The sequence below is a fragment of the Leptonotus elevatus genome, chromosome 3, assembly GCF_054856555.1.
Source record: "Leptonotus elevatus isolate MCC_2025b chromosome 3, RoL_Lele_1.0, whole genome shotgun sequence".
Lineage (NCBI taxonomy): Eukaryota > Metazoa > Chordata > Actinopteri > Syngnathiformes > Syngnathidae > Leptonotus > Leptonotus elevatus.
Window position 1 is genome coordinate 20898711 of NC_141241.1, and position 27808 is coordinate 20926518.

The following is a 27808-nucleotide window of genomic DNA, read 5'->3' on the forward strand; positions in this document are numbered from 1 at the left end:
ATTTTAGTTAGGCTCAAACAAGAAATAAGTAAATTTGACTCTATTTAGAGTGGGACCAAATAGGCTCAGTAATATTTACACTTGCAAGAGAAATAAATAAAATAAATAGTTGAAATATAAATAAATACATAAAATAAAAGTCACTCATGGGTTGAGGAACAAACTCACAACCTTCAGCTTGGGAGACAGCTAATCTACTTCCTGAGCCATGCAGTTCCTGCTGTGTGTTAGCATCTCGCTCGTGTCAGCTGGAATCTTCCTAACTCGATGTTTTTGGTCTCCTCTTGGATATAAGGAAACAGTAAGAGGAGCATAGCTCAGGTGGTAGCGTGGCAGTCTCCTAAGATGAAGGCTGTGAGTTTGTTCATCAACCCTTGAGTGACTTTTATGTTATTATTTTTTCCAGCTCTAAAACTGAGTCTATTTGGTCCCACTCAAAATAGAGTCCAATTTACGCTACAGAATTGACCGTGTGATGTACTGTAATATTGAAAGTCGATTATGTAAACACATTTATTTGTCCTCATGAGCAGGTTTTGTCTTGGAACCGTACACAATTAATTTGTATAACATAGTATGGAATTTTTAGATATTTAATCGAGGTTAACTTTATCAGGACTAAATGTGCACATCATATAAATAATGTAAACACATCTAAATGAGCCCAGGGAAGATTACTATTATTTCATACATTTGTTGTTGTTTTATTATTTATTACTTTGTTTATGCAGCATAATGAATAAACAGTCCTTAATGTCTTATTCATAGCTGATGGGGTGCATTAGCATTTCCTCATTTAAGATGTCACCCCTTGTATTGTATCCATTGCACCTTAAAATGCATCAACATGATTAAAAAAAAATCAAAAAGCCCTCTTAAATATTGTACAGCGAAAACCTGTGTATAATAGCCCTTTCCATTTGAGAGAAAGCCCTGATTTTAATTACTATACATGGTGAATTAGCTAATGAATAATGAATGGCTTCCTCACACTAAGTGCTCTGACTGCAAATGCACTTGCACTTCTCCCACTCTGCAACCCCTTCACACACTACCAATGTCGTGTTTTGATGCCGCCTTCTCCCCCTCACCGCACACTATTCCATCCCATCTTTGCTTTTCTCACTCAGATTTGATTAGATTTTTCTCAGTGAGGAATTATTTAGTGATGAGAGAAGAGGATTAGACCGAGGCAGAGAAAGACTCCAGGATAGGAACGGACAGATAGTGGTTCCCAAGGGAGTGAAGGAGAAGCAGAATGGTGCTTCGAGGAAAGTGAGTGAAAAAAACACTCAAGGATTAAGGTGCTTTCGGAGCTGTAGACATAAGTCACAAAGGAAGGGACTATGTGTGCATAACTTCAAATTCCATTAAAATAGATAAGAATTGTCACCCTTGTACAAATATAGGAACATACATGTCATAGCGATACAACTAGAGGGCTTCAGAGGGTTTAAACACACCAAGCAGAGAAATTCTCCATGGAGCTTGTGTCCTTTTCCTTATCTCAATCTTTTTTTTCTTCTTTTTTTTTTTTTTTTTACAGCTGCTCCAGTTTTTCTCAGTTTTCCAGACAGGCATGACAAGTAAAGTGGAGGCTTTAAAGCGCCTGTAGGTGTGAATGTGTTTGTCTGTCGATATGTGTTGGCACCGACTGCCGACCCGACCGGACAGACTCTCACTCGTGCATACAAGGTGGCCGAAGCTCACAATCAACTTCACAACAATATCAAGCGGGCCAACCGCAAGAGAGTTCTGCCTCAGGCTAACTGGGATTCAATTAAGTGGAAAGAGTGTCAGACATGAAAAGATAACCCGGAGTAGTGTTAGCCTGAGATTAAGTTTAACAGTGTGAACAATTAATGTAGCGTGATGTTTACCGTGGCTGGAACTGCATCATAACAGTGCCAAAGTTCATTATCATCTACACTAGAGTACAGTGTTGTCCAGACATCACCACTGTTATCGAGGTAATTTGGTCATTTGATCCACACTAGTATTGCAGTAACAAGTGACTAAAAGAACTTTTAGGACATAACAAAGGGTGACATAATGTACTTTCAGTAAGGGCCCTCAGTTTGCAGACCTCCAATAGGGCACAATTGTACACGTTAGCATAGCAATTGAAATTGTTGTTTAATCTAATGTTGACAAATGTTAAAGTGGGGTTCATTAGATTAGATTACGTTTTCTACCATCTCAGAAAAAGATTACTTATATTACAGAGGTGGGTAGAGTAGCCAAAAATTTTTACTCAAGTAAGAATAGCGTTACTTCAAAATAATATTGCTTAAGCAAAAGTAAAAAGTAGTCACTCAAGTACAAGTAAAAAAAAAAGTATTTGCTGAAAAGAATACTCAAGTACAGTACTGAGTAACTGCTTGAACATGAAGTCAGATTTATTTTTTAAAAACAATGTTATCAGACAGACAAAAACATACAATTATGTGCAAATGCTGGCTTCAAATCATAAAATTATTTTTTATTTTATTTTTGAGCTCGAACAACAGTGCAAGAAGACACGTTAGCCCAAGCATGCACAATCCATTCACAAATTGTGCCGTAACTCGCTCGGCGACCATAGGTGGCAGTTTCTTAAAGCAAAAGCACCAAGACATCATCTTTCAGTTGACTCTTACAGGCTCTCATCGTGCCTGCCAGTCCTAAACCAGGGCTGCATTTCCTGTATATAAGAAATCTGTCCGCGGAAATTAATGCTCCCACACAGTCAGTCAAGCGGAGCGCTTCCGTAAAAATACGGTAAATCTAATGTATGATTAGGGTGACAGGTAACGACTCTAGTGTATCCCAATATAGCGGAGTAAGAGTAGTGTTTCTTCTTCACACTCAAGTAAAAAGTATTGTGTGGTAAAACTACTCTTAGAAGTAGAAAAGTTACTCAAGTAAATGTAACGGAGTAGATGTAACTTGTTACTACCCACTTCTGCTTTCTGGCATGCGTAAAGTCACTCGCCACACTCACACAACCCTCCATACAGTATTGCATATAAGGGTGTTTTTCATTATTAATTAGCTGAGTAGCAGACATCTGTTGAATACATAAATAATACTGTACGTATATGATACATGAATTTAAATTTGAGTCAAATGCTATGGGAATAAAAGTAGGGGAGACCGGTGCTAGTTGTATTACAGGTAAGTTGACACATTGCAATGTACCTTCTCCACCAGAGGGCGCAACAAAAAAAGTGAAATACTAGTTTTCTTCGTATAAATGGTCAGGGGTTGTGTAATGTCTGAGAAGAGAATAGCACATTGTGAGCTGAGATCAGTGCTGTTTTGGACAATCCAAAGTTAAAATTTTCAACTTCATATATTTTGAAACAGGCGTACTAAATAGACAAATTCTAGCAGCAAACCATGTGGACTCGTTAGAGGAGAGATTCAGGCATCTTGTCATGCCTCAGTCACTGCTCTGTTTTAAGATAACGTTAAACTAAAGCAAATATTAGTCAACATGGTATTTTGGGGTAACTTGTCTCAATCATTTTGGGGTTTGTTGTCACATACGGAAAGATTGGGCCAATGAAAAATGCACCTGTGGCAACTCGGTTTACATATGCCAGAATCGACCTTCAGATGATGAGTCTTAATTCAAATGTGTTTGCTAGGCTTTGTTTCATTGTTTAAAATAGATTTACCAGTTGTTGAATTGGAACGACAGTATGCCAGGACTGATTTAAGTTTCATGATGAACCATCCATCAATCCATTAACCAAAATGCTTTAATTTTTAAATTCAATTTATTCTCAAATTTCCAGTTTAAGGAAAGCAAAATAGGCATTTGAGGCTGAGAGCTATGACCTATGTGCCAGCAGTTCCTAAGGACTTTAATCTGTTTCAAAAAGTTTGCTCAATGGCTATGGTAAATGTTCAAGCTCAATGATAAACAATTTCTCTGGCTGTAAATAAAACAAAAAACAAAAACACAGGTGAACAAAGATAATTGTGTCCTTGGTTTATTAGTTGTGAAATCCAGTGTGACATCCTACCCGATATAGTGTGACAACTTACCCATTGGTGGGGCAACATGTCACATGTTCACTCCCTCTATGGCTTATAATTCTGCACACACAAAGTGTGAAAATGACATATTACAAAAAATATACCTAAGACTTTGGTCTTTCATCTGGTATACATTTTGTTTATAAATTATGTATTGATTCCAAGAAATATATAAAAGTATAAAAAGCCCCGGTGTCGCCTATGTGATGAGTATGGGGTGGGAAGGTTGGTTTTCCAGTTAAAAAAAGAACCATGTGAAAGTTCCAAAAACTTTGCTGCGTCGAAGGCACAAATGAAACGTCAACAGTTAAGTAGAATAATGGCCTGCCTTATTGACTTTACGGCATGTGACTGTTGGCCACAGTCAACAAAGATGACACATTTTATTTGTGAGGAAAATCAAGGCAGCAAGAATAAAAAACACACTTTGAACCAGGTAGTATAAATAGTGTTACAGAGTTGCCATCATGCAATATGGCATCCTGTTTGTGCCACCAGTACAATAATCTCAGTAAAGAAGGTTATTCAAGAGACGTATATACAACAGCGGAAGTGGAATGAATTCTGAGCGTCCGTTATTCGCCATTCATCAATGGCCGAGGCACCCGTCCACCATCGTTAATCCGTCATGACTTCAAGCCGAAGCAAACTGTAACTGTAAGTCAATATGTCAACATTATTTTAACCGCACTTACGTCATCCCTTTTTTTTTTAAGGACTGTCAGTAAATTTCACAGGTCAGTCAATCTGGCAATGTTATTTAAACCATGCTTCTGCCAGCGATAAATTACTTGCTAATTTTGTCGCCACTACTTTGGTGGAAAAGTTTTATACTATATTGAAGTTCTTAAAAAAAAGTTAAAAAAAATAAAGAACAAAAATGTCATTTATTAAATGTTATTTGGTTAACAGGAGCAATATTTACAATGTGTACATTGTATAGTTGTGTTGTGTATTAAACTGTTACATGGATGTTTTGATATATTATATATTCATATAGATTGCTTTGTTTTGGGATTTTGGGATTGGTTACAGTGAAGCCATTCCAAAGGCCTATTTTGAAAAAGTGTTAACCACTATATATACATAAAAAATATACATTTTGAAACTATGGACAACTTAACACACAAAGCAAATATATACATTTTGAAACTAGGGGAATTACTTTACAAACAAAGAAAAAAAAATCGTATTATTATTATTTCCATATATAGTGAATACAGTCCCCCCCAAGCAACACCGGAATTTATTCACCCCTGTGAACAAACTCACGTGACACAGGTGGCGCTTGTTTCCTTTATAGCAAATCGATCTGTCGGTACTGACCCGGTTATTGGCAATTACATTGACGGACAAAAACCTACCTAAGCCAATGAATGCTTAGTCCGCCAATGTTGAAGTTTCCTGTCAATCGTTATTCCTTAACAAAACAGGCGATTGACGGGAATTGACAAATGACGGAAGTGCCCACCTCTGTCTGTTAGTATACTGTAGTACTAAAAGGCCTTGCATCATTTCACTCTAAATGCATAAATAATGTTTGCATGAATGTAGCAACGTGTGCTCTTTATTTACTTTCTATCGTTACAAGCCTCTCAGTATAGAAAACAAAAATGCATTGCAATGACACATTAAGGACAGACTGACAGGGATGCGCATTTTGGCGCACCAGCGGCCTTTAACAGCTTATTAGCATGCCAGCTGAGACTTCTCACCATGAAGGAATAATGAAAGAGAAAACATGATGGACTGCCTACCGTGGGCTGTCAATGCTGGCTACACACAATCAATCATCCATCAGCAGCGACAAAACTCAAATATAACAACCAACAATTCTGCAGCGCGTCTGCCGGCATAGATAAGAAAACACTTCAGCTATAAAACAAACAGCATAACCTTCCCGCCTCCATTGTTATCGCCATAAGTGCGATAGTACAAAAGTTAAGAATGCATGTAATGTTGCTAGGGCAAAAGTAGTCCACTAACAACAAGCAAAAATGCAGGTGTAGCAAATGACCTTGTGGAGGCAGAACAATAATCTGGCTGCTGGTGATGATTTGTGAGCCTCTGGGTAGCTCTCAGCCTTTCTCAGACACTGTGCATGCAGCTTACATCCATCTTTTGCAAAATAGTTTACTGCCACTTGAACAATTGCATTTCCCCTGCTTTGACTTTAAGATGCTCTACCACCAAGCGCCGCGCGTTCCTCCGCCGGATGATCAAAGCAGCTTAACACAGGGAAAAGAATAGAGTGTGCTGTTGAGGTGGAGGGGGGCATGGGGGGGTCCAGCCCCCATAGTGAGAAAATGCCCGCTACCTCCGGTATTGAGTCCAAATATATTTGATGGCGGTTATTTTTAAACAGACCTTAATCCTCGGCTCCTCCTTCATTGTGAGTTAGATAATTATAGTAATCTGGTTGGAGAGAATTGAATTTTCCCAGCGATAAATTATTGCAGTGGGATGGACTTGCTGGCTTACACAAAGGAATATTCATGTCCTCGAAATGTAGGTGTTGAGTGAGAATTCACTGTTACAACATTTACCTTTTAAAACTTTGAGTCACTAATTAGCACAAGTGTCAGCAGGAAACCTTAAGAAATGATGGCAAGGATGTATTTCACATGAATAGTTACCATTGTACTGTGCTTTTTGTTCTGGGCAGAATAAATTAAACAATATAAGATAAAGGTATTCACTTAAGGTTCGCTTCATGCCCAGATGGGTTTCATCTTTTCCTTTTGAAACGTCCTGTAATTAGGATGATGTTTCCAGTCAAGTACAACCGGTGTATGTAACGTTCTTGCCCTGCCCTTGAGCAGCACCGTGGTTCCCCGCTGATTCTTGGCCTGCGATCGCTGGGGGTGAAGATGCCCCTCTGTGACCTCCCTTGAGAGAGCAAGTGTAAAGAGAATTCCTCTGCAGGGATCAATAAAGAAACCACATCCTAACCACCTTTTTGAGCTGCTGGTAGAAGAGGAAAGAGGTTCGCTAGCATTGATTCTTCAACCAAACTATGTGACTTTCTCTTTGGTAATTTGTGAATGATTTGACTGCATTTTGTGTTTGTGTGAGAATGTTGAATGACCCACGCGCTGATGAGTCAAATGAAACAAAAGTTTGCCACATTTGAGATGACTGTGCTGTAAACAATTACAATTTCAATGATTAGATCAGTTTTCATAAGCCCTGACACATTTCACGTCACTAATTAGACAGCATTTCATCTTGGATGTTTTTATTTTTATCACCTCAGTTGCTCCTAAAATTCATTTGATTCCTGGATACTTGGAAAACAACACTTTTTTTTAGACCGATACCAGTACGAGTACTCAACTCTTGAGTAGTCACCGATACCAAGTACCGATACTACTAGTACGTTTGATACATAACATTTCCCCCAAAAACAATCAGTGATCATTTTAAAGCAAGACTTTTATATAATCACAATAAAGCATTTTTCCTTAAAATTGCATGAAACTAATGGCAATTTTCTATTCTTATTTCTAGTCCCTGATCCCAATACGGCCACAAGAGGGTGGCTGATACTGGTTAGAAAGAGTGCCGAGTACAGATACCTTGACATAAGGCCTGGTATTGGCCAGAAACACTGTAAAAAACAACTTGTAAGATTTACTTAAAAAAATTCTCGCATGCACTCCAATTAAGTAAATTCTACTGCTCAATATCAAGTATATCGCAGAATTACGTAACATTTACATGATGCAACTAAAGATTACATGTAGGAAAATATTAAATAACTCTGACTAAATGTAATTATAAAGTTTCTTATGGTAATGTAGTAAGATTTAGTTATTGTAATTAGGTCATCGATATTGCCTGTTTAGTAAATCTCAATAACACGAAATGATTTCCAATATGAAACAAATAGTAACTGTAAAAGTGACTTTACTTAGTTATACTGAACTCTTAACCCAATACATCTTAGTACTTATTACTAAATTTGTTGAAATGAATACAAACAACCATACACACTCACAATCACACCTCGGGGCAATTTAGACACTTCAATTAACGTACCATGCATGTTTTTCGGAATGTGGGAGGAAACCAACATAGGCACGGTGAGAACATGCAAACTCCACCCAGGAAGGCCAAAGCCCGGACTCGATCTCACGTTCTCTGCACTGGGAGGCAGACGTGAAAACCAGTCAGCCACCGTGCCGCCTCTTATAAACCAATGACAGATCATTTGAAAGAAAGCCCTTTTGTTTAGTTCTGAAAAAAGAAAAGAAAAACAGTCATTCTGCAATAGACTTAACTTACTAAATGAAATACAAACAACTTACCCCAAATTTAGGATTCATTTATAATAAATTAACCAAAGTTCAGATAAAAAAATGACAACTCCAAGTTTCAGTCGAAAAATAAAATTAAACACATCAACTGAGTAAACCTTAATTAGTAATTCAATTTAAAATTGACCTCAACGTTTGCTGGAAAAAAAATATTTCACGAAAAAACCTAGTAGCTCATGTTTTTAAGTATATGTGAATAACTGAAAAAAATAAGTAAATATAATTAAGAAACTAAGGTAATATTTAAAATGGCAAAAAACATTATATATATATATATATATTTTTTTTTTATCAGTGTACAATACCAGCTATCAGTAATCACCCATCCCTGATATTTTCCCATTCTTTACACAAGGGATGACCAACTTAAATGATGGACAGGGCCACCATTTTCCATCAATGCAATTGGAGGGCCACTTACAACCTTGCACTTCCTAACAGATGTGCCAAAAAAATGACATAGCTAAAAAGTTGTGTATAATCGATGGTCATTGAAATGCAATGGAAATTTGTTTTTATTTTGTAAACACTCCGAAAACTTCAACGAATTCCTCAGAATGCTGATGAACTTCCAATATGCCTTTTCTATGCCCCCATTCTCCACTTAAATAAATGAATATAAAATATTGAGGGAAAAACTGCAAATATGTGAATCTGCTGGTGCTGAATTGTGAGTATGTGTGGGTTTACTGAAGTACTTTATTTTTTATTTTTATAAAATTAAGGGGCCACCCAGAATGTGGGCAGGGTCACACATGGCCCGCAGACCACCAGTTGGCCATCCCTGCTCTCCACCCTATGTCAGAGGCTGAAGGAACTGGAGCTTATCCCAAAAGAAAACAATTCATACCCACATTTATAATGTCAATGAGTGTGAACTGCAAAGAAGTCGGACAAAAGAACATCTACACTAACTGTGACTTGAATGGGTTACATTGCATTACGGAGTGCAATGCTAGATAACATTTTGCTGCCTCGCATTATACGAAAACAGTCAATCGAAATCCACCAACGGCAGGAGGTACGACTATTGTGCAAATTGTTACTTGTGGGGTGGGGGGGTATCAGCAGCAGCAGATTGTGATTAAATATATGGGGTGTGAATGCAATGAGTTTGTGCAAAAAGTGCAGAGGTAGACTTTTTGAGTGGATGGATTACAGCCCAGAGACATGCTCCAAAAGGAGAAGGTAGTGGACAGAGTTAAACCTCCTAACAGCCTGATGTTTGAATCTGTTTCTGAGTCTTGTGGAGTGGGCTCAAAGGCTCTGCTACCTTCTCACTGAAAGACGGAGGCTGATGTGGTAATGTGGTCTCACAAGGAATGCTGATGGGTTTGTGGGTGTTCAAAATGTCAGGCAGGGTAGAAGAGCACTGCCGATGGTGCCCCTTTGTATTCACTGTGCATTGCAGGAGGCAGTGCAGCCAGGGATTACGCTCTCAATGGCGCCCAGGTAAAAGGAGCACATTATGGTGGGACAATCTGCAGAGGAAGTCCTGAAAATACGCAACTCCATCTAACCCTGAACCTATTGTATATGAAATCTATCAGAACTACAGAAGAGAGAATGATACTGGTAGTAGTTGGTGAGCAGTCACAGATGCCTGTGTGTGCATTTTTGTCTAATGCAAAATGCTGACCTTAATTGCATATAAACTTATAATAGTATACAAAAAGATGCATATTTGTATACAGAGGTAAAATTGTATATGGGCAATTTACCTACGTACATAGGGACTCCTCAGAGTAAAATTCGAGTAGCAATGCATCCTCATTGGCATCGACATACGTATTTATATATATATATATATATATATATATATATATATATATATATATATATATATATATATATATATATATATTTGGGGTGTTAGAAAAAATTGATTCTGCAATATATCGCAAAATTACAGCACGCAATTCTCGAATCGATTCAATATGCGGCCGAATCGATTTTTAAACATCAATTGTTTATGGAAATATTCAACAAAACGTCTTACTTAGGGTTAGGATTCACACATTAAGCATGGAAGAATGTTATATTAATGGAACATTAAGCCTTAATATTTGATTTCAGTGCTGTTCAAACATGAAACAGACTGCAGCCTGTTTGTTAAATGCAGTGGCTCAGTTATATGCCTGAATTTTCAGATAAATAAATACATTTTCATACAAATCTTACAGTGTACATGTACAAGTTTACTGATTTGTATTTTCTAAATTTGAGTTCAAGAAATCGCAATAATCAATTTATAGATTCCTATCGGGATGAATCGAATCGAATCGTGACATGAATCGTGATATGAATCGAATCGCCAGGTACTCGGCAATTCCCACCACTAATTCCGTGTACTGTATTGACAATTCTGAGCTTACGTCACAATTCAAAATGGTGGTCAACTCTGTGAAATGACCTTCAACCTCCATTGAAAAGCAAAAAGCATTGGACTTTGGATGGTTGGATTATTTGGATTTCTAAATATGATGAAATGTCGTTTTACTCCTATGACAATCTGCCTGGTTTGCATGATAGTCACAGACAAAACTAATACCATCCGCGGTTTGTTGTCACTGTATGAAGGAAGCAATTTGCATTTTGTTGCAATTGGGAAATATCAGAAATGCCCAGATGTTCGGAATTGTCAGTAGTATAATGAGACGATTTTGGATCATATTTGATGGGGGGGGGGGGGTGATATCCCTTATTCACTGGATTTTATTGTATGTTGAAACACTGTTAATGCAAACCATAAACAAATAATTACACTCTACCAAACATTTCAGATTTATAATAAAATAAATATAGGTTGACAGTGCAAAGCATTACCATGAATTGTTTATGTTTGGTCAAGAGCGGTCAACATGTTTAAAGCTTATTGGGACAATCTGTGTGGAGGTGTCATAAACCCTGGCACATGTTGATTTTCGTGCAGGTGCAAGCCTCTTTTCGCATGTTTGAGAATTTGGCAGACCACGCTGTGCCATGTTGGGCATTTTCTTTTACACGCTCCTGGCACACCTGACAATTAAGTTGTTGAAAGTAGACTACATTTTAAACCAGCTAAAATCATATCTAAGTTATGGCACGGATGGTATAATACAATTTTTGTGGATTTGACCAAGATGCAGGCAGACAGATTATTAGCTCTGTGGATATGTGTGGCGAATGCCATTGTATTTCCTTCCTAAAAATGAAAACAGCTAAATATGACAAATGATTACAATCATCTTTAATATCATTTTAAAATCACCTGTGGCACGACTATTTGTGAGTTGGTGGAAGGCGGCCTTCAATTGCCCACTTCACCAACTTTCAACTTTACATCATTCTTGTAGTTCCTTATGAACGTACTTTACATCAGCTGTGTTCACTCCCACCACGGCGTAAATAAGAACTAGCACATCCGCAAAAATACCAAAAGAAATAAAAGTCCACCCGTGTGCACATTTCGACTGCACTTTGCGCTTGACTTGCACTGGGCACAAAAATAGGGCCCTTAGTGTTAATGGTTGTTTGTCTATATGTGCCCTACAATTGGCAAGAGATAAATCCTGCTTATACCCCACCTTGTGCGCTGTTTATTATGGGATACACTCCAGCGCATCCGCAACCCTAATGAGGACACACTTTCGAAAATGGATGGATGGATTAATGTTTAAGCTCAATGACTTCAAGTATGTTGGGTTCTATTTAATTCAAAAAGAATACTTTGAAGAGGATTAGTGGAAACATTTTACTAACAAAAGTAGTGAGTAACATTGGTTAGAAGCAATTATATGGGATAAAAAATAGCATACTTTACTCACAGGGATATATCCTCGCTGCTGTGTTGGAACGACTCTTACTGGAATTTAGTTGGGGACCTTCTCTGCTTCTTCTTCCTATTCTTCTATTACGCTGATTGATTACGCGGGATGTAGCAGCACAATGTAGTAACTACACTCCATACAAATTAAAAATTAAGATGTGTGATATCGTGGGGGTGCAAACAATCAAACATCGTGTAGTAGGGATTCGATATATATTGAATAATGGTCTGTGGGTTTAAAGCAATCAAACTGAATGTAAGGGTGGTCATAGCTGTAAACGATTTGAATCCTTGTTGCAGAACTGATGTTATTTTACAGTATGCAACTCATCTCCCTGGGGTAAATTATCAAATTGACTGAGGCAGTTAAGCTTTTAAGGTTTTGAATGTGTTTCTTCTTGTTTATGTTAACAGTTACTGTAATTATCCCGACCCTCCACTGTACTTATAGGGATGGTGTGTATCATCACATGCTTATAGATAAGTGCAGAAGATTTCCCTTAGATATTTAATCAAGGACATATGTTTTGAAGGTGTCCACATAATTTGTCAAAACAAGAAACTCTGGATATACTTTAGAAAATATTGAATTTGAAACTCAGTTCCAAGTTCCCAATTTCAATTGAATGTTTCACAAGTGTGTGTTAAGTGCAGTACTTAAGAGACCTTTTATAAAGACGCTGGGGATTTTTTTTTTTTGGGGGGTACAAACTACATTTCCTCCACACGCTGCAATTGCCACAGTTGGCAGTTATTTTCCTTATTTAATGATTGACACAATTGATGTCTAAATATCTGTATTAAATATATAATTTTACTGTAGCCTACTTTAGATCTACAAAATGTATTTTGAAAATTTCTGTATTTGCATTGTTAAGTGTTTTCAACAAGCAAAGAAAGAAAGAAAAAACATGGAAGAAATATATTTGATCAAATTGCTTATCAGCTCGGTGGAAACAAGGAAGGGAATATTGTGTCAGCGTACAGAAAAAACAACATGAAAAAGGACAAAAGGAGTAATAAAAAATAATGTGGTCAGATTAAAAAGTAGATGCACTCCCTGACAAAAAAAAAAGGTGCAGACCATAGGCAGAGTGTTGTTGGGAAACACTCATATCAGCTGAAATAATGTCACAGATGTATACATTCTTTTTTTCCTCTATAATTAGGAGCAGTAGGTGGCAAGACATTACCTGGGCTGTGGGTGAGAGACCTCGGAACGAGGGGGAGGGATGCAAAGAGGGAGAGTAATGCTAGATCTGAGTGCCTCACTTTACAGAATGCAAACACGCCACTGTAATTTTGCAATCAAGACCCTTTATTTATCCCCCAGGTGCAATTCAAAAGGTATGAGCGGCCTCATTAAAAAAGGACAGACAAAACATAAACGTAAAATTGTACACAAAGTGCAAAATCTGTGTACAATCTTTGATTAATGTTTGATATTAAATGAAACTGGACATGTGAAAGGCTTGATTATACAATCTGGTTTCATTTTCCACACAGGTGCGTAGTTTTCCCCCGTCAACTATATTTTGACAGGTCACATCCTTCGCATATGATTTTTTTTCTTTTTTCTTGCACACCTTCACATTCTAAGCAAAACCTCTCTGGTTGTATTTTATGAATGACTCATCTGGAGTTAGTGAGTGTTCTAGACTTTCATTTTCGCCAGAGCTTCTCACCAGGATCTAGTTGGATGACTGATCAGAAGTGTTACTTCTGTAGGTTGTTAGCTCCTGCTTTGTTTCATAGCCATTGGCTTGATAACACTCAGCAAACATATGAGCAGCTTTTTGTAAAACAAAGAAGTTTGATTTGAATCGGCTGTGACAGATGTTGTGCATATGAGTCCATCTGATGTTTGAAAACAATGAGTAGAGTGAAGATGAAGGCCTGTATGCTAGCAAACTTGCCACTTCCAAGATAGCTGCCGATTGAGACAGTTCTCCAATAAATTTGAAAACATAGGTCGTGTTACGTGTTTTAGTTTAGCGACCTCTATCGGCCATGTTGAACCCGACTCGAACCGTGCCCCTCTGACCAATGCTTATCTCACTGAGCTACTTGGCCAGTGATTGTTTCAGTGTCGTCTACATGTTTTGTAGCTTTCAACCTCACTGTGCCTTCCTAATCTCAACCATTAGTGTCCCATGTAAAAATTTAACGTGTACTATACAACCTCACTGAAAGTCTCATCCTAACCCCAACCATTAACCAACAACACTAACACCCCCCCCCCCCCCACTAAATTCATGACTGGTATTTTAGCTCAGTGTTTGTCTTCCGATCAGATGGGCCGGGTTCGAGTCCAGCTTTTGGATTTTTGCGCTATTCAACATGGCCGATATGGAGGTCTTTATTGTTGGAGGACTTGTTGGCAGATTGGTTAGCTGCCATATACTTGCCATTTGTGATGTGAGATATGTTATGTTGTGATGTTTTACAATACATTTGTGGTTGATTTGATGTTATACGTTATATACTGTATGTTGTGTAGTTGGTCACTTTTTTTTTACTGGCGACTGCCACTTCTGGCCCAAAGCTTAACTGCAGCGTCTGTGTCAGGCTCGTTCATGGCGTGTGTGCGAGTATGTGCGCGATCTTAAAGCGACAGCCACAGTTGACAAACGAAGACATGAAAGTTTTTAGCATATTTTTTTTAAACGGCACAATGCACCTTTAATATAAACATTGTTATCTAATCGAATTTAGCTACCACCGCTAGTTAAAGCAATTTCTATTTCATGACAGGTGGTTTGAAAATAGGGATGGAGGAAACTGCCACTCGCTTTTTTGTTGTTGTTTTTACACAAACGGTACAGTTAGCGGTAACAGATTGCACACCTGCTGGTACTTGTCAACTGACATTCCCACGGAACACTACGGTGGATAACGTTAGTCAGTAAATAGACGGCCAATTTCATGTCCTCATACGTTAACTTCCAAAGTCATACATGACACATTCACAGTCAGTCATAGTTGCTATAGTGCAGAATGTGTGGATGGCGACCCCAAGTTACCTAAATTGAGCTTATAGTGTATTTTCAAATGTAGATAAATGATACAATCCAGAGAGTCCTCGAGTTAAGTCGTACATGACCTACGTTGTTTCGACTTTACGGCGCCAATGTCTCGTTCTTTCTTTTTCGTCAATTTCCCACAGTAATCACGCTGTTTTAAAGTTATTTAAAGTTGTGTTGTTGTTACCTCCAGCAACGGACGTCCATCGAGCAGGTCGGCTCGCCATCCGGCGCGTCACGTTTCCGTGTTTAAGTTTGAATTAGCTCCGCTCTGCCGTCCGTCAGCAATCGATGTCCATGCAGAAACAAAACATTTTGGTTCCGGCCTTTCTGGGTCGTGCAAATATGTTTTTTTTTTTTAAATACTGTACAAAGTATTTTTATGTAAATATTGACTTTAATGGTGAAATCCGACTTAAGTCAAAATGCGGACGTTACTCGAGGACTCCCTGTAAGTACTTGGTGGCTACAAAATGTGTCTCCTGCGATAAATCAGGAATTACTCTATTTGTGTGACACTTGGTATTAAAGAGTGAGACGTGTGAAGTGCACAATGTACTAGAAAGTGAGTTGTGTTTTCATTGTATTTAAGTAATCATATTAGGCTAGAATATTTGGGGGAAAAAAGTAATCATATTGTCCAAATGGACTTTGACGAGGATCACAGAACAGACTGTGACCGTTCTTGACAGTACCACAGAATATTATCATTATTCCAGGTGTGTTAGTAGTAAAATGACAAGGGTCAAAAGACTGAAGCACATGCTATATGATGACATCTTTTGTCAGTATTATTTCACCCCAATGTGCACACCAAGCCCTAGAGAGCATTCCATTCCAACCTTCCATTCAGTCAATTTGCAAACTAGAATAGCTTGACAAGAATAGCTGTGACTGAGCACGGCGAGCCCTCGGCAATTTGCAGGAAGGAGAGGCACTCTGCCAAGGCCGGCCATTGAAGCTTCATGGTGTCATTGTGTCATTTTCCATGTGACACTGTGGAATGGCTGCCATTCTCAGCCTGTCAACGCAACTGGTATCATTCATGAACTGTCTCTCGAAGAATTTACAAATACAATTAATAAGTATTAACAATGATAGTTTATCGAAGCACATTTATTGTGTTAGTAGGAGTACTGTATTATTTTTAGTTGCATTAGTCGCAGCATTTTATCTTTATCAATTATTTTTAGTACTGTGATAGAGCCCCACTCAAATAGTATTCACTAGAAGCCTAATTCCAAATGCTGTTGTATCTTTTTTCTTTTCAATGTTACGTTGTAATTCATACATCTGCCATTATGTGTTAATAAGTGATAACGAAGGACATGTATTTTATGCATGCAAATGCAAGCCGTTGCAGAATCTGTTAGCACCCAGAGGTCCAGAAAAAAATAAATAAAAATAAATTAAAAAAAAAAAAAAATATATATATATATATATATATATATATATATATATATATATATATATATATAATAAAAACATGTCAAAACAGTAGCTTCTAAACATGACTAAACTAGAGCAAATTACATAACATGGATTAAATTGGGAATCTTGGTCAAATTACCAAATAATTATTATTTTAGAAAGCATGTAGTAGTAATAATAAATGAATGAATGAATGAAATAAAATAAAAACAAATATATATTTATATATATATATATATATATATATATATATATATATATATATATATATATATATATATATATATATATATATATATATATATATATAATAAATAATATATCATGTGGTTAACACTTGTAGGACTGGCAGCTCATGTTCTCTGACAGGACTGCATACATCCCCAAATTTAGGAACGTGCTAGATTATTTTCCCTCATCCCCAAAGTGAGTAATTGCAATGAGACTGTCAAACCATATTTGTGCAACCGCTTACCAAGACTTTCTCCACTGCCGTGTTGCCTCGTATACACCTACACTCTAAGAGGTGGGCTAAACAAGTGACACGAATACTAAGTGTGCCCTCATCCTCAGCCATGCGGGCATTCTGTCTTAATCTTCTCTGCAGAGCGCATACAAACATCCATGGAAGTCCCCGGACAATGATTTAGCCCATGCAATTATCATAATGGAGGCAGCATAAGGTAAGGTCTGATTAGGAATTGAATTATCACTTGATGAGTGTCACTAAACCATTCAATTACTTCCCCTCTTTCACTATATTGGTGAAAATGGTGAAATATACCAGCCCTTCCCCACATTGGCATATTCCATATTGTGATTTATAGAAAATAAAACAGTGAATATCTATTCAAACAAAGGATAACATAAACTGCTAAAATCTCTCTCGTTTAACAAACTGCACATCATTATCTTTGTACAAGCCACTTTTCTTGATTCTGTGCTCATAAAACATTAACGGAAATAAATAGGTATGCTCTATAAATAGTATAATAGTTCCCATGTTTTTAGGTCATGATCAAGCTTCATGAAGAATTAAAAACAACTGATCAGTGCATTGGTCAAAGTGCTTTGTGTATTTAACATTTGGCATTTTGACACAATATAGTATAACAAGCAAATTAGTAGTCCTTTTTTTTTGGAAGGGGTGTGTGGGGGGGGGGGGGGGGTTGTCAGTTTGACCATAATTCCAGATGGCAGTTTGATTGCTCTCAGTTTAGTGCCTGTTTTAATTTAATATCCTCTGTCACATGGATGGGGGAATGCGACAAGTCATCTAGAATTGGGATCATTTTCAATAATATGATTGTCCCATCTGGGATAGTGCTTGCCCTAAGGGGATGGCAGAGGTTAAACTCAGGTCAGAAAGGTCAACTGTAATACCTCATTGTGTCGTTTGCCATGAAAAAACATCTGTTCCCTTTTCTCTCTCTGCAAACAAGCTTGTTCGTTAAGTGTCATTTATCAGAACAATTGCAACATTCTAGCTCATAAATTAGTCGAGGCATTTTCCTCCAGCCCCTTGAGCCCATGCTCATGATAAACGGTTTGGATTCTATGACATTGGCCTATTCTGAGTGTAAAGTATGCCATTGTTTCACTGGAAACCATAAAGCTATTATTTTGTACATTTGAGGGCATCGGGCATAAATCATATTGACAGTTTTAAGCTAACGCTTATGGGCCGAAGCATATTGCACATAAATATCACAAGTGTTTTAGTGTAACTAGTTGAATTTAAACTGTGTGCAAAAAAAGAAGAAACAATCATACATCAGCATAACACACCATCAAAAACCCCTAGAGAGCTTGTATTGTTTGACATTTTAGAGCATTAAATACTGTATGGACCTAGATTTTGATTAGTAATCTTATGACATTTGAAAGACTGATCAACTTTAGGGTGTGAAAATGACAACCTTGTAAATATCCATATGGATTGTGAAGTGAAACATTTTCACCCACCAAGATTCAGCCAACACATGCATTGAATGTTTGCAAATGTAATTAATCTGTAATGTGTTAAATGAGCAGGATAAATAGCATTAAGCTCAGCAGCAGGTGTCTAAGTGGTGACATGAGGAGAGACGTGTCAAATTTCATATTACTGAAGTGATTTCACACATACTTCTGCCACATATGAAGCTCCGACTAAGAAAAAAAAATCACTAACTGCAGGGTGCAGTTTATTACGGTCCTACACATAATTTAATTATTTTTCTTCAACTTCAGTAATATATACTGTACATTGAAAATGCTGCATAGTGTCAAGCAGAGCAGAAAATATGTTGAGAATCTCTCAGATGCTGGAATTAATTTGCCGTCGAAAACCATTCAAATTAAACTTTGCTCTCAGATTGTTTGTTGCTTTTTTAATTAGGGGCTTTGCTAGACTTTGGCATAATACTGAATATCAGCTCTCAAACCTCATCTGCTTTTGTTGTTGGCACATTCATAGATAGCGTCCTATAAAAGTGACCAGAGTAAAAATAGATTGTACCCTTGGGATCCCACTTACTTATTGCTTGTATAACACATTTCCACCTGAATTAAATCTTATAGTTTCCCTAAATCAAGAAAGGCATGACTATTGGCGACATGTTTATTAGCAACATTTTTTCGACAATAGTCTTAATCCTAGCCGAGCGTAGTCATAAGAACACTCGCATATACCACCGTTAGCATAAAATAAAAGTAAATTATTGGCTGAGGTGCCAAGACAGAATGAGGAAATTCATCATTACTGCTTCTGCTTTTCTTTCTTTCCTCGTTGAAGAGTATAACAAATAACTATGCACCATGTTTTATTTGTTTTTTGTTTTTGCTATCTAGGAAGCTGAATCAACTTTTAGGGCTTTGTGTTTGTAGACAGCACAACTGCGCTCAAGCGTAAAAACTGGCGTATTCTAATCCTGGTGCAGTCCTCGATGTACCTTTTTGGAATTAGGTGCGTCTCTCTGTGCGATGTTGGCCGTTTTTGGGTTACTGAAGGTGGTTTTTTTCACATGTGCCCGGCCAACCTGTCAATTTGGTGGCTAAAAGTAGACTAAACTTTACGCCTGCTGAAACCACGTCTAGCTATTGGCGTAGGTAGTTTAAAGTTTATTTTATTTTTTACAGGTCTGCAAAAAGATACACAAACTTAGACTCGCGCCTTGCTTTACACATTATACACTACATTATACTAGTGCACACATGTTTCCACACATAGTTTGTGAAAAAAATGGAACATTTGCCTTTGCACCTACCACAGCACCAAAACACAAAAGCTGCAAGTTGTAAAAACATTTCCGTTTGGTTTTTGAATTTGTGATCCGTATTTTTTTCTTTTATCAACCCTCAACAGGGCAATTGTCACCACAGCGCTTTTGTGACAGACTTGTTCTAGGCGATGAATATATAAATCTCAGTAACATCAGCCATAATGCCAGTGGCTGCTGGCACAAAAGTAAATGTGGGTCTATGGGTTTATGTTGAAGCCAGGATTTTAGATGTGAACAGCAAACTGCTTTTAGAGGCTCTAAATACATTTGAGCTGTCCAGATTCAATTAGGAGAGAATGTTGGATTGGATCTATTTGTTTTCTAGTATTCTCTTTATGTGCGAAGGGATTTTCCTGTTAAAATGTAAGCGGATAGAAAATACATAAATATGAACGAGGCATATATCCAAGTCTACTGTATAATTGCTGCCTATGAACAAAACACAATCATCACTTCATTCACTTTTCATAAGCATTACAGTAAAATGGAACCAGAAACATTTTATTGGCCGATGAATCTTGCCATGGTGTTTGCTATGGACAACAATTGCTGTGTTTATGTGGTAGTGCAAAGTGTTTGTGATTCCAGACAGATAAAATGAGCCCTTGCCAGTGGGAGGCCTCATTCCATCTCATTCTCCAACACAGATTTGTCCCTCTGCAGCTTCCCAATGCTGCAGTAGCATGGCGGCCTGGCTGGAAAAAAACCAAGCTACATGCACCTTTTATATTGATTAATCCAGCCACTCAGTATTACAAGAGGACAGTTCCGCCTGAGTTGACAATTTTTCCAGTTTAGCAAACATCTGTCATAATATACATACAGTACGTCTTGACTGTGAGTTGACGAAAGCAGATGATTAACAGGCAAATTGGGATGTCAGGTTCGAAAGTCAAGGCAACACTAAATCCGGAAACGAGCAAATTCTGAAAATGTAGTGACCTATTTTGCTGTATCTGCTCAGCATATCGCACGTGATATGTTTGCTATACTGGGTTGATATGCGCGTAGGTTGCTTGTAGGGCACAACATAATAAGGGGTGCTAACACATCAATCATGCTGTATGAACTAAAGTTGGTGCCTGCAGTTGTACATTATATATGGTATTTGAATGTCTTGGTCTATTTTTGGTGCTCTGCAAGCAAATTCCTAAGCACACACACATGCCTATTTTTGTGTTTTTAATGATCAATTTCAAAAAAAATGCTATCATTCATGTATTCATTTATGCAGTCTTAAGTAATGTTATTGTGTGAGAAGGAGAAAAATGAACGTGAATTTGCCGTTTTCAAGCCACTTTGCTGTTTCGTCACTTAAAATTCACGATTTGGTTGTTGTTGTGGTGATGAATTGGACTGTAATTAAATGTAAATGGGTCATTGCGCCTGCCATGCCAAATGCCAGACAAATGTCAGGTAGGCAACAGTTCTCATTACATCGTAAATGTATTGGACAGCTCCTCCTTTCATAAAATAAATAAAAGGATTGAAGTTCATTTTCAATTAAACGTGATAGTGTGTTTATTAGTTTGCCCTTCTGATTACTTTTTTTTTTAATATTAAATATTTTAGACAGAAACAGCTATTATTATGATAAAATGCAGTGCAATGCAAACCTAAAATTAAACATTACAATATTGATCTTTTACTAGATTTTTGAGAGTGTGCAGGTGTATCCAATTATGTTTTACCATAATCCCCACCTCCTCCATAATTCCAGAGCTGTGCACGTCAATGAACTTTGAAGGTCCATCATTTGTCATTCATCAATGGCTGATATACCCGTACGTCATCGTCAATCCACCATTATTTCAAGCCGAACCAAATTGTAATTGGCAATCTGATTGGCAATCTGTTATCGTTATTTTAACCGCGCTTCCATCATCACTAAATTACCGTCACTATTGTGATGGTGACATATTTGTTTTCAAATAAACAAACTTTATTAAGCGATGTGACCAGCTCAAATTAAGTTTTAAAAATGTACTTCTTCTTTTATGTTGGCGGATTGTAGCATTTCACACCATAGATATCTATAAGAACACTAGAAAGCCCGTGCGTGCTGTGAGCCAATGAGTAACATCGTCACAGGGTGGCCATCTTGGGACAGGGCTGCTCGAGCACTAATAACAATACAGTCAATGGACCACGGACTTTGAAATAGCTTTAGATTCTTCCACTCTCTCAAATTCTCAGCTGATTTTCATTTTTTAGGTTAAATATAACAGAAGAGATGACACAAACAGCTATGTCGCATTAAAAAAAAAAATAATAATAAATGATTCTAAATCTGTCAATATTTCAGCGAGTTACGAGTTGAGTAAGTATATCATCTACCCTACCACCAACAGCACAGTGCACCAGAGCAGTCCCCTGACCAAAGATGGCCGACCAGTGACGACACTTGTGTTCTTACAGATATCTATGTTTCATACTGTGTGTGGCTTGCCCCACTGTAGTCTATAGTCTCCCAGAATATAGGAGGCAGTGAAGAGCATCTTTGGCATATGAACAACACTTCACCACAATAGAAGTCAAAAACAATATATTCTTTACAATGTCAGAACTTTGTAATACACTCTTCCAAATACAAATTTGTGCTTCTCACCAAGTTATTTGTTTTCTTTTTGTGTTACAGAAAACTCAAACAGCAGATGAACTATGAATGCTGAACAAAATGATCTCCTCCTTCCAGCGCCAGACAATGAGAAGTCGTAGGCTAAAGGGGGCACTGTCCAACCCCCTCTTTGTGCTACTCTTGGCCCTTCAGATCTTGGTGGTGGCCGGACTAGTTCGCGCACAGACCTGCCCTTCTGTCTGCTCGTGCAGTAACCAGTTCAGCAAAGTCATATGCACCCGTCGCAGTCTACGGGACGTGCCAGATGGTATCTCCACCAACACCCGCTACTTGAACCTCCAGGACAACCTCATACAGGTTATCAAGGTGGACAGTTTCAAACATCTGCGCCACCTGGAGATTCTGCAGCTGAGCAAGAATCACATCCGCAACATTGAAATCGGCGCCTTTAATGGACTGGCGAGCTTGAACACCTTGGAACTCTTTGATAACCGACTCACGACAATCCCCAATGGAGCATTTGAGTATTTGTCCAAGCTAAAGGAATTGTGGCTTCGAAACAACCCTATTGAAAGTATACCGTCCTATGCCTTCAACCGAGTTCCCTCGCTTCGAAGGTTGGACTTAGGTGAGCTCAAACGTCTCTCCTACATTTCCGATGGAGCCTTCAAAGACTTGAGCAATTTGCGCTACTTGAATTTGGGAATGTGCAACCTGAAGGAGATCCCTAACATCTTACCACTGGTGAGACTGGAAGAACTGGAAATGTCTGGAAACCAGCTGACCATTATCAAGCCAAGCTCATTTACAGGATTGGTGAACCTGCAGAAGCTCTGGATGATGCACGCCCAGATCCAAACAATTGAGAGGAATTCCTTTGACGACTTGCAGTCCTTAGTGGAGCTTAACCTTGCTCACAACAACCTTACCTTTCTTCCACATGACCTCTTCACACCTTTGCATCGTATGGAACGGGTCCACCTTCACCACAACCCTTGGAATTGCAACTGCGACATCCTGTGGCTCAGTTGGTGGCTAAAGGAGTCCGTACCCGCCAATACAAGTTGCTGTGCCCGTTGTCATACTCCCACGCTCTTTAAAGGTCGCTACATTGGAGAATTGGATCATAGCTACTTCCAGTGTGATGTTCCTGTCATAGTCGAGCCACCGTCTGACTTGAATGTGACAGAAGGCATGGGTGCAGAGCTCAAATGTCGTACGAGCTCCTTGACATCCATCAGCTGGCTCACGCCAAATGGCTCCCTGGTGACGCACGGGGCCTACAAAGTGCGACTGTCTGTCCTCAACGATGGCACACTTAACTTCACCAGCGTCACCATGCAAGACACCGGGACGTACACCTGTATGGTCAGCAACGCGGCGGGCAACATCTCCGCCTCGGCCGTGCTCAATGTCACTTCGGTGGAAAACAGCGGGGTGACCTATTTCACAACAGTCACGGTGGAGACCATCGAGACCCCGGGTGACGATAGCCACACTCCGCTACCCCCGTTTGGTTGGGTGTCCTCCTCGACCACGAAAACGACTCCAGTTTCAACCAGGACCACGGAGAGGACTTACACCATTCCGGTTTTGGATCTGGATGGCGAGGGAGCCCTCAACGGCCTGGATGAGGTGATGAAAACCACCAAGATTATCATTGGCTGCTTTGTGGCCATCACACTTATGGCCGCTGTTCTCCTTGTTATTTTCTACAAAATGAGGAAGCAGCATAACCAACAGGATCCCGATGGGCCGGCCTCCTCTATGGAAGTCATTACCGTTGAAGAAGAGCTCGCAGGTGTTGCTGCTATTGACAGACACCTATCGCTGCCCCCACTGGAGCACTACAACCACTACAACAGCTACAAGAGCACTTATCACCACCCCTCTATGCTCAGTACCATACACAGCTCTACCGCACAGGAACATTTATTGATTCAAGCCTGTTCAAAAGACAATGTACAAGAGACCCAAATCTGAGCCTGCATTTCACATCATACTCAACAGGAGCAGTTTTAAGAATACAAAGGACACCACAAAGAAGAAAAATGACTGCAATACGACATGAACACAGTTCATGTCAATGACAGTGCAAAATCAACATTTGGCAAAGGGACCACAAATGATACTTTATTAAGTGTCTTTAAAAACACAAAGATTATTTATTTAAAAACTATGTCTGGTGACAAAAGACAAAAATTCATTGTGATAGCTTTTTAGCTTGTTTTCCTTTCTCTTTTATCTCCTTCGGTCCCTCTCTCTCTGTAATATTGCACAAGGAAAAGAATGGTTTGCCGAATGTAGGTCTTATTCTGAAACAAATAAATAAGGTCATTTAATTAGCTATTTGGTCTCAGCCAGGGCTGGACTGGCCACCTGGCGTACAGGGCAGATGCCTGGTGGGCCGGCGTCTTCTGAGGCCGATGCAGTGCTTTTTAATTATTGTTTTCCTCCGTTTTACAACCGAACTGAACCAACATCAATCAATATCAGTGGCAGAACTATGTGTTAGGCAGGGGTGGTCAGGAGTCAGGCTGGGTCGGGCTGGTGGGCTTAAGTCAAAGTACCAGGGCCATTTTTTTTGTGCCAGTCCAGCCATGGTCTCAGCTGATTGTTTTAGTGTTTACAGACATTAATTAGCTTGCCGTTCAGTTTACAGTGTTCACATTGAGGCAGCTGTCTATACCATTCCCAGCATAAGATGAGTTAATTTTCATAATCATGCTGTTCAAGCTGCCATTCAGGAGAATCTTTTGATGGGAAAGCTCTTGATGATATCACAGGGAAGCCTGCTTCTCTGAAGACGAAAGCAGTCATATTAGTATGTGCATTTCCCCCTGTGGCACCTTAAGCAGCCATATATCATTTATTGTAATATAATGAGAAACTCCTCCATTTAGCCATTATTTACACTTTGATTCTTAATTATTTCCTTCTGTTAGTTTTCTGATGTTCTTATATACTCCCTCCCCTTGTCCGTCCTCATGCTTGTCCTTTGATTGTCTCTGCTGCTTAATTCAGGGACGTTCCCCACCCCTTGCCATGTCTCATTTGTCTCGCTTTAGCCGTCGGCATGTGTCGCACGACGGCAGAATATTGCTAGAGAAAATGAAGGGGAGCATAAGGCTGCAGTCAGTAGCCTCCCTTTTAACCCAGTTATGATGTATGTCCATGCAGTGTCGCGTTACCTCGCCATCACCCTGGGGTCACACGAGCTCATGTGCTGATAGTCCATCTGTTGGTACAGATAAAGAGGCAAATGAGGCAGCTTTGTAATGTAGTGTGACCCTGTCGGACCAATGCAGACAGGGCTAACAGACTCAGTGAAGCAGCAAGGGACCTGGCACAAAAAAGGGGAGATGGGTTACGTCTCATTAAACTGCATCAGCACTTCATTTGCAGACCAACAGTGGAAAAGTGATAACCAAACAGTATCGGGCTTTTTCACCATCCCTATGCCGGGCAGAGGTTGAGAACTTTGATATGGAAGCAAACCCTGCAGCTCTGTGTCATTGTTTTCAGACAACAACAAAAAAAGGATACGCTTTGATGCTGCATCATTCATAGTCCATCAGAACATTGTCTCAGTAATCTGGTGTTTATTTTATTTGTAAAGGTAAAAGGAAGAACAGCAGGTGTGTGGAGGAAGGATAAACCCACAACGGTCATGAGGGGTCTTCAAACAGAAATATGGAAGATATGAAGGAAGACCAATAAAAAATAGATTAGGTATAAGGAGGCAAAACTAGCCATCAGACTGTCGCCATGGAAACGGTGATCTTGTGCAGAAAGTAAGATGTAGTAGATATGCCTTTCACTTGTCAGTAATGGTCGTCTGTTCAACAAGCTTATTTTGATTTCCTGGTGAAGATTACACAGATAACAGTGATTATGTATTTCTAAAGTTGAAATAACATAATTGGCATTTACAGATGGAATAATAGAATTCCAGTAAAACAAATGACGTCATCATTGCAGAGCACTCTGCAGCTTCATGTTTTTAAATGAAATAAAGTGCTGGCTGATTTGAAAATGTGACCAGTTTATATTTCCATTGCCCCCTTCCTTTTTTGATTTTAAATTCAGTAAGGACTGCAAGCCCGGTTTATAGGGAGAATATAATAAAGGCCCATCACTCAAAAACTCATCTGCGTCTGATCAGTTAGTCACCCGCATTTTTTTCCATTAGTTCTCAATAACAAATTTGATGGAAGCAAAATATACATTAGGAGACCGATGTGTGGGTGCACACTGCAAAAATGGATTAGAAATGTCTGCTTTTCTGCTGGTGTTATGAATGATGTGGGCATCAATAATCACGTTAAATGTGTGAACCATTCTTTCCCTTTTCCAGTTTTCTGTTTTGGTGCTCAGTTTCTTTTCACTGCTTTTGGTGACTATCGATTCATTGTTGATGCTGGCTATAATTAAAACAGCTGGGATTTTATATTCATACATATTTGAGAATGAGGGTTGAGATTTTTGCTTTTTTTTCCAGATTTAATGCATTTTTTCTGCATTGGTAGAATTATGTACATGAGCAAACTGTACTGATGTGGAGGGCTATTGTGGGACAAAACTAAGACTGCTGTGTAGAATGTTGGACATGAAATACCAGCAGAGTGGTCTTGATTTTTGTGCAAAACCCAAGCCAAGGTGATACAATTCATGTGAGTTATTCTGCCAACAGTGTATGTATTGGGAGGGTTACTGGATGTAGGGATATTCTCTCTCGTTTTTGGAGAGGGCAACCATCAAATGGTTACATTTCTACAAAAAAAAATATTTTCAAAAATATAATGCAAAAAAAATTATTGAGCTCATAATTTTACATGTGCTTCAATTGTTTAAAAAATGCAGGGAAAAAAATGGGTGGTGGGGGTGTGGGGGGTAAGAACAGAAAGAGACTGTGCTTCTCATAAGTCCAGCTAATTTCTCTGCGGATGAAGTCCACTTATTAATACCTGAGATTGTAGTTCATACTGTACATGAATATGAATAAAATGCATTTTTTTCCTAATAGCTTTCACGGAGCATATCATCATCATGTTGTCAGTATTTTGTTCCCTTTATTCCATTTTCCGATGAACACGGGCATAAATATTCAAGCAGACTACATAATTTAGAGGAATGCGCTTTGAAAAGGCATGCTATAGCTTTTGCAATTATAGCGAAATGATCTTTCTGCGCCAGGCAAAGAAAGTGATATTTCTCTTGTCACATATTGGTAGACATTGTTTAATCTTCTATGACTTTCTACCTTGGAAGGCCTTCTTTGAATCTATAGCAAGTCACATCTGGATACAAAACAGAACAACTCAGTGCTTACATTTGTTCTACGACAGTGGTTTGTAACC

General features: G+C 38.7%; 1 protein-coding gene across 1 annotated transcript in view; it reads left to right on the plus strand.

The window, feature by feature from the left end:
- Nucleotides 1-27512, plus strand: part of lrrc4cb (leucine rich repeat containing 4C, genome duplicate b) — a 58443-nt gene extending 30931 nt beyond the window's left edge. Inside the window, exon 2 of the mRNA XM_086072200.1 lies at nucleotides 22509-27512. Within this exon, the coding sequence (XP_085928326.1) occupies nucleotides 22536-24431 (1896 nt within the window). The 5' untranslated portion in view covers nucleotides 22509-22535 and the 3' untranslated portion in view covers nucleotides 24432-27512. The remainder of the gene's footprint in view (nucleotides 1-22508) is intronic.
- The last annotated feature ends 296 nt before the right edge of the window (nucleotides 27513-27808 follow it).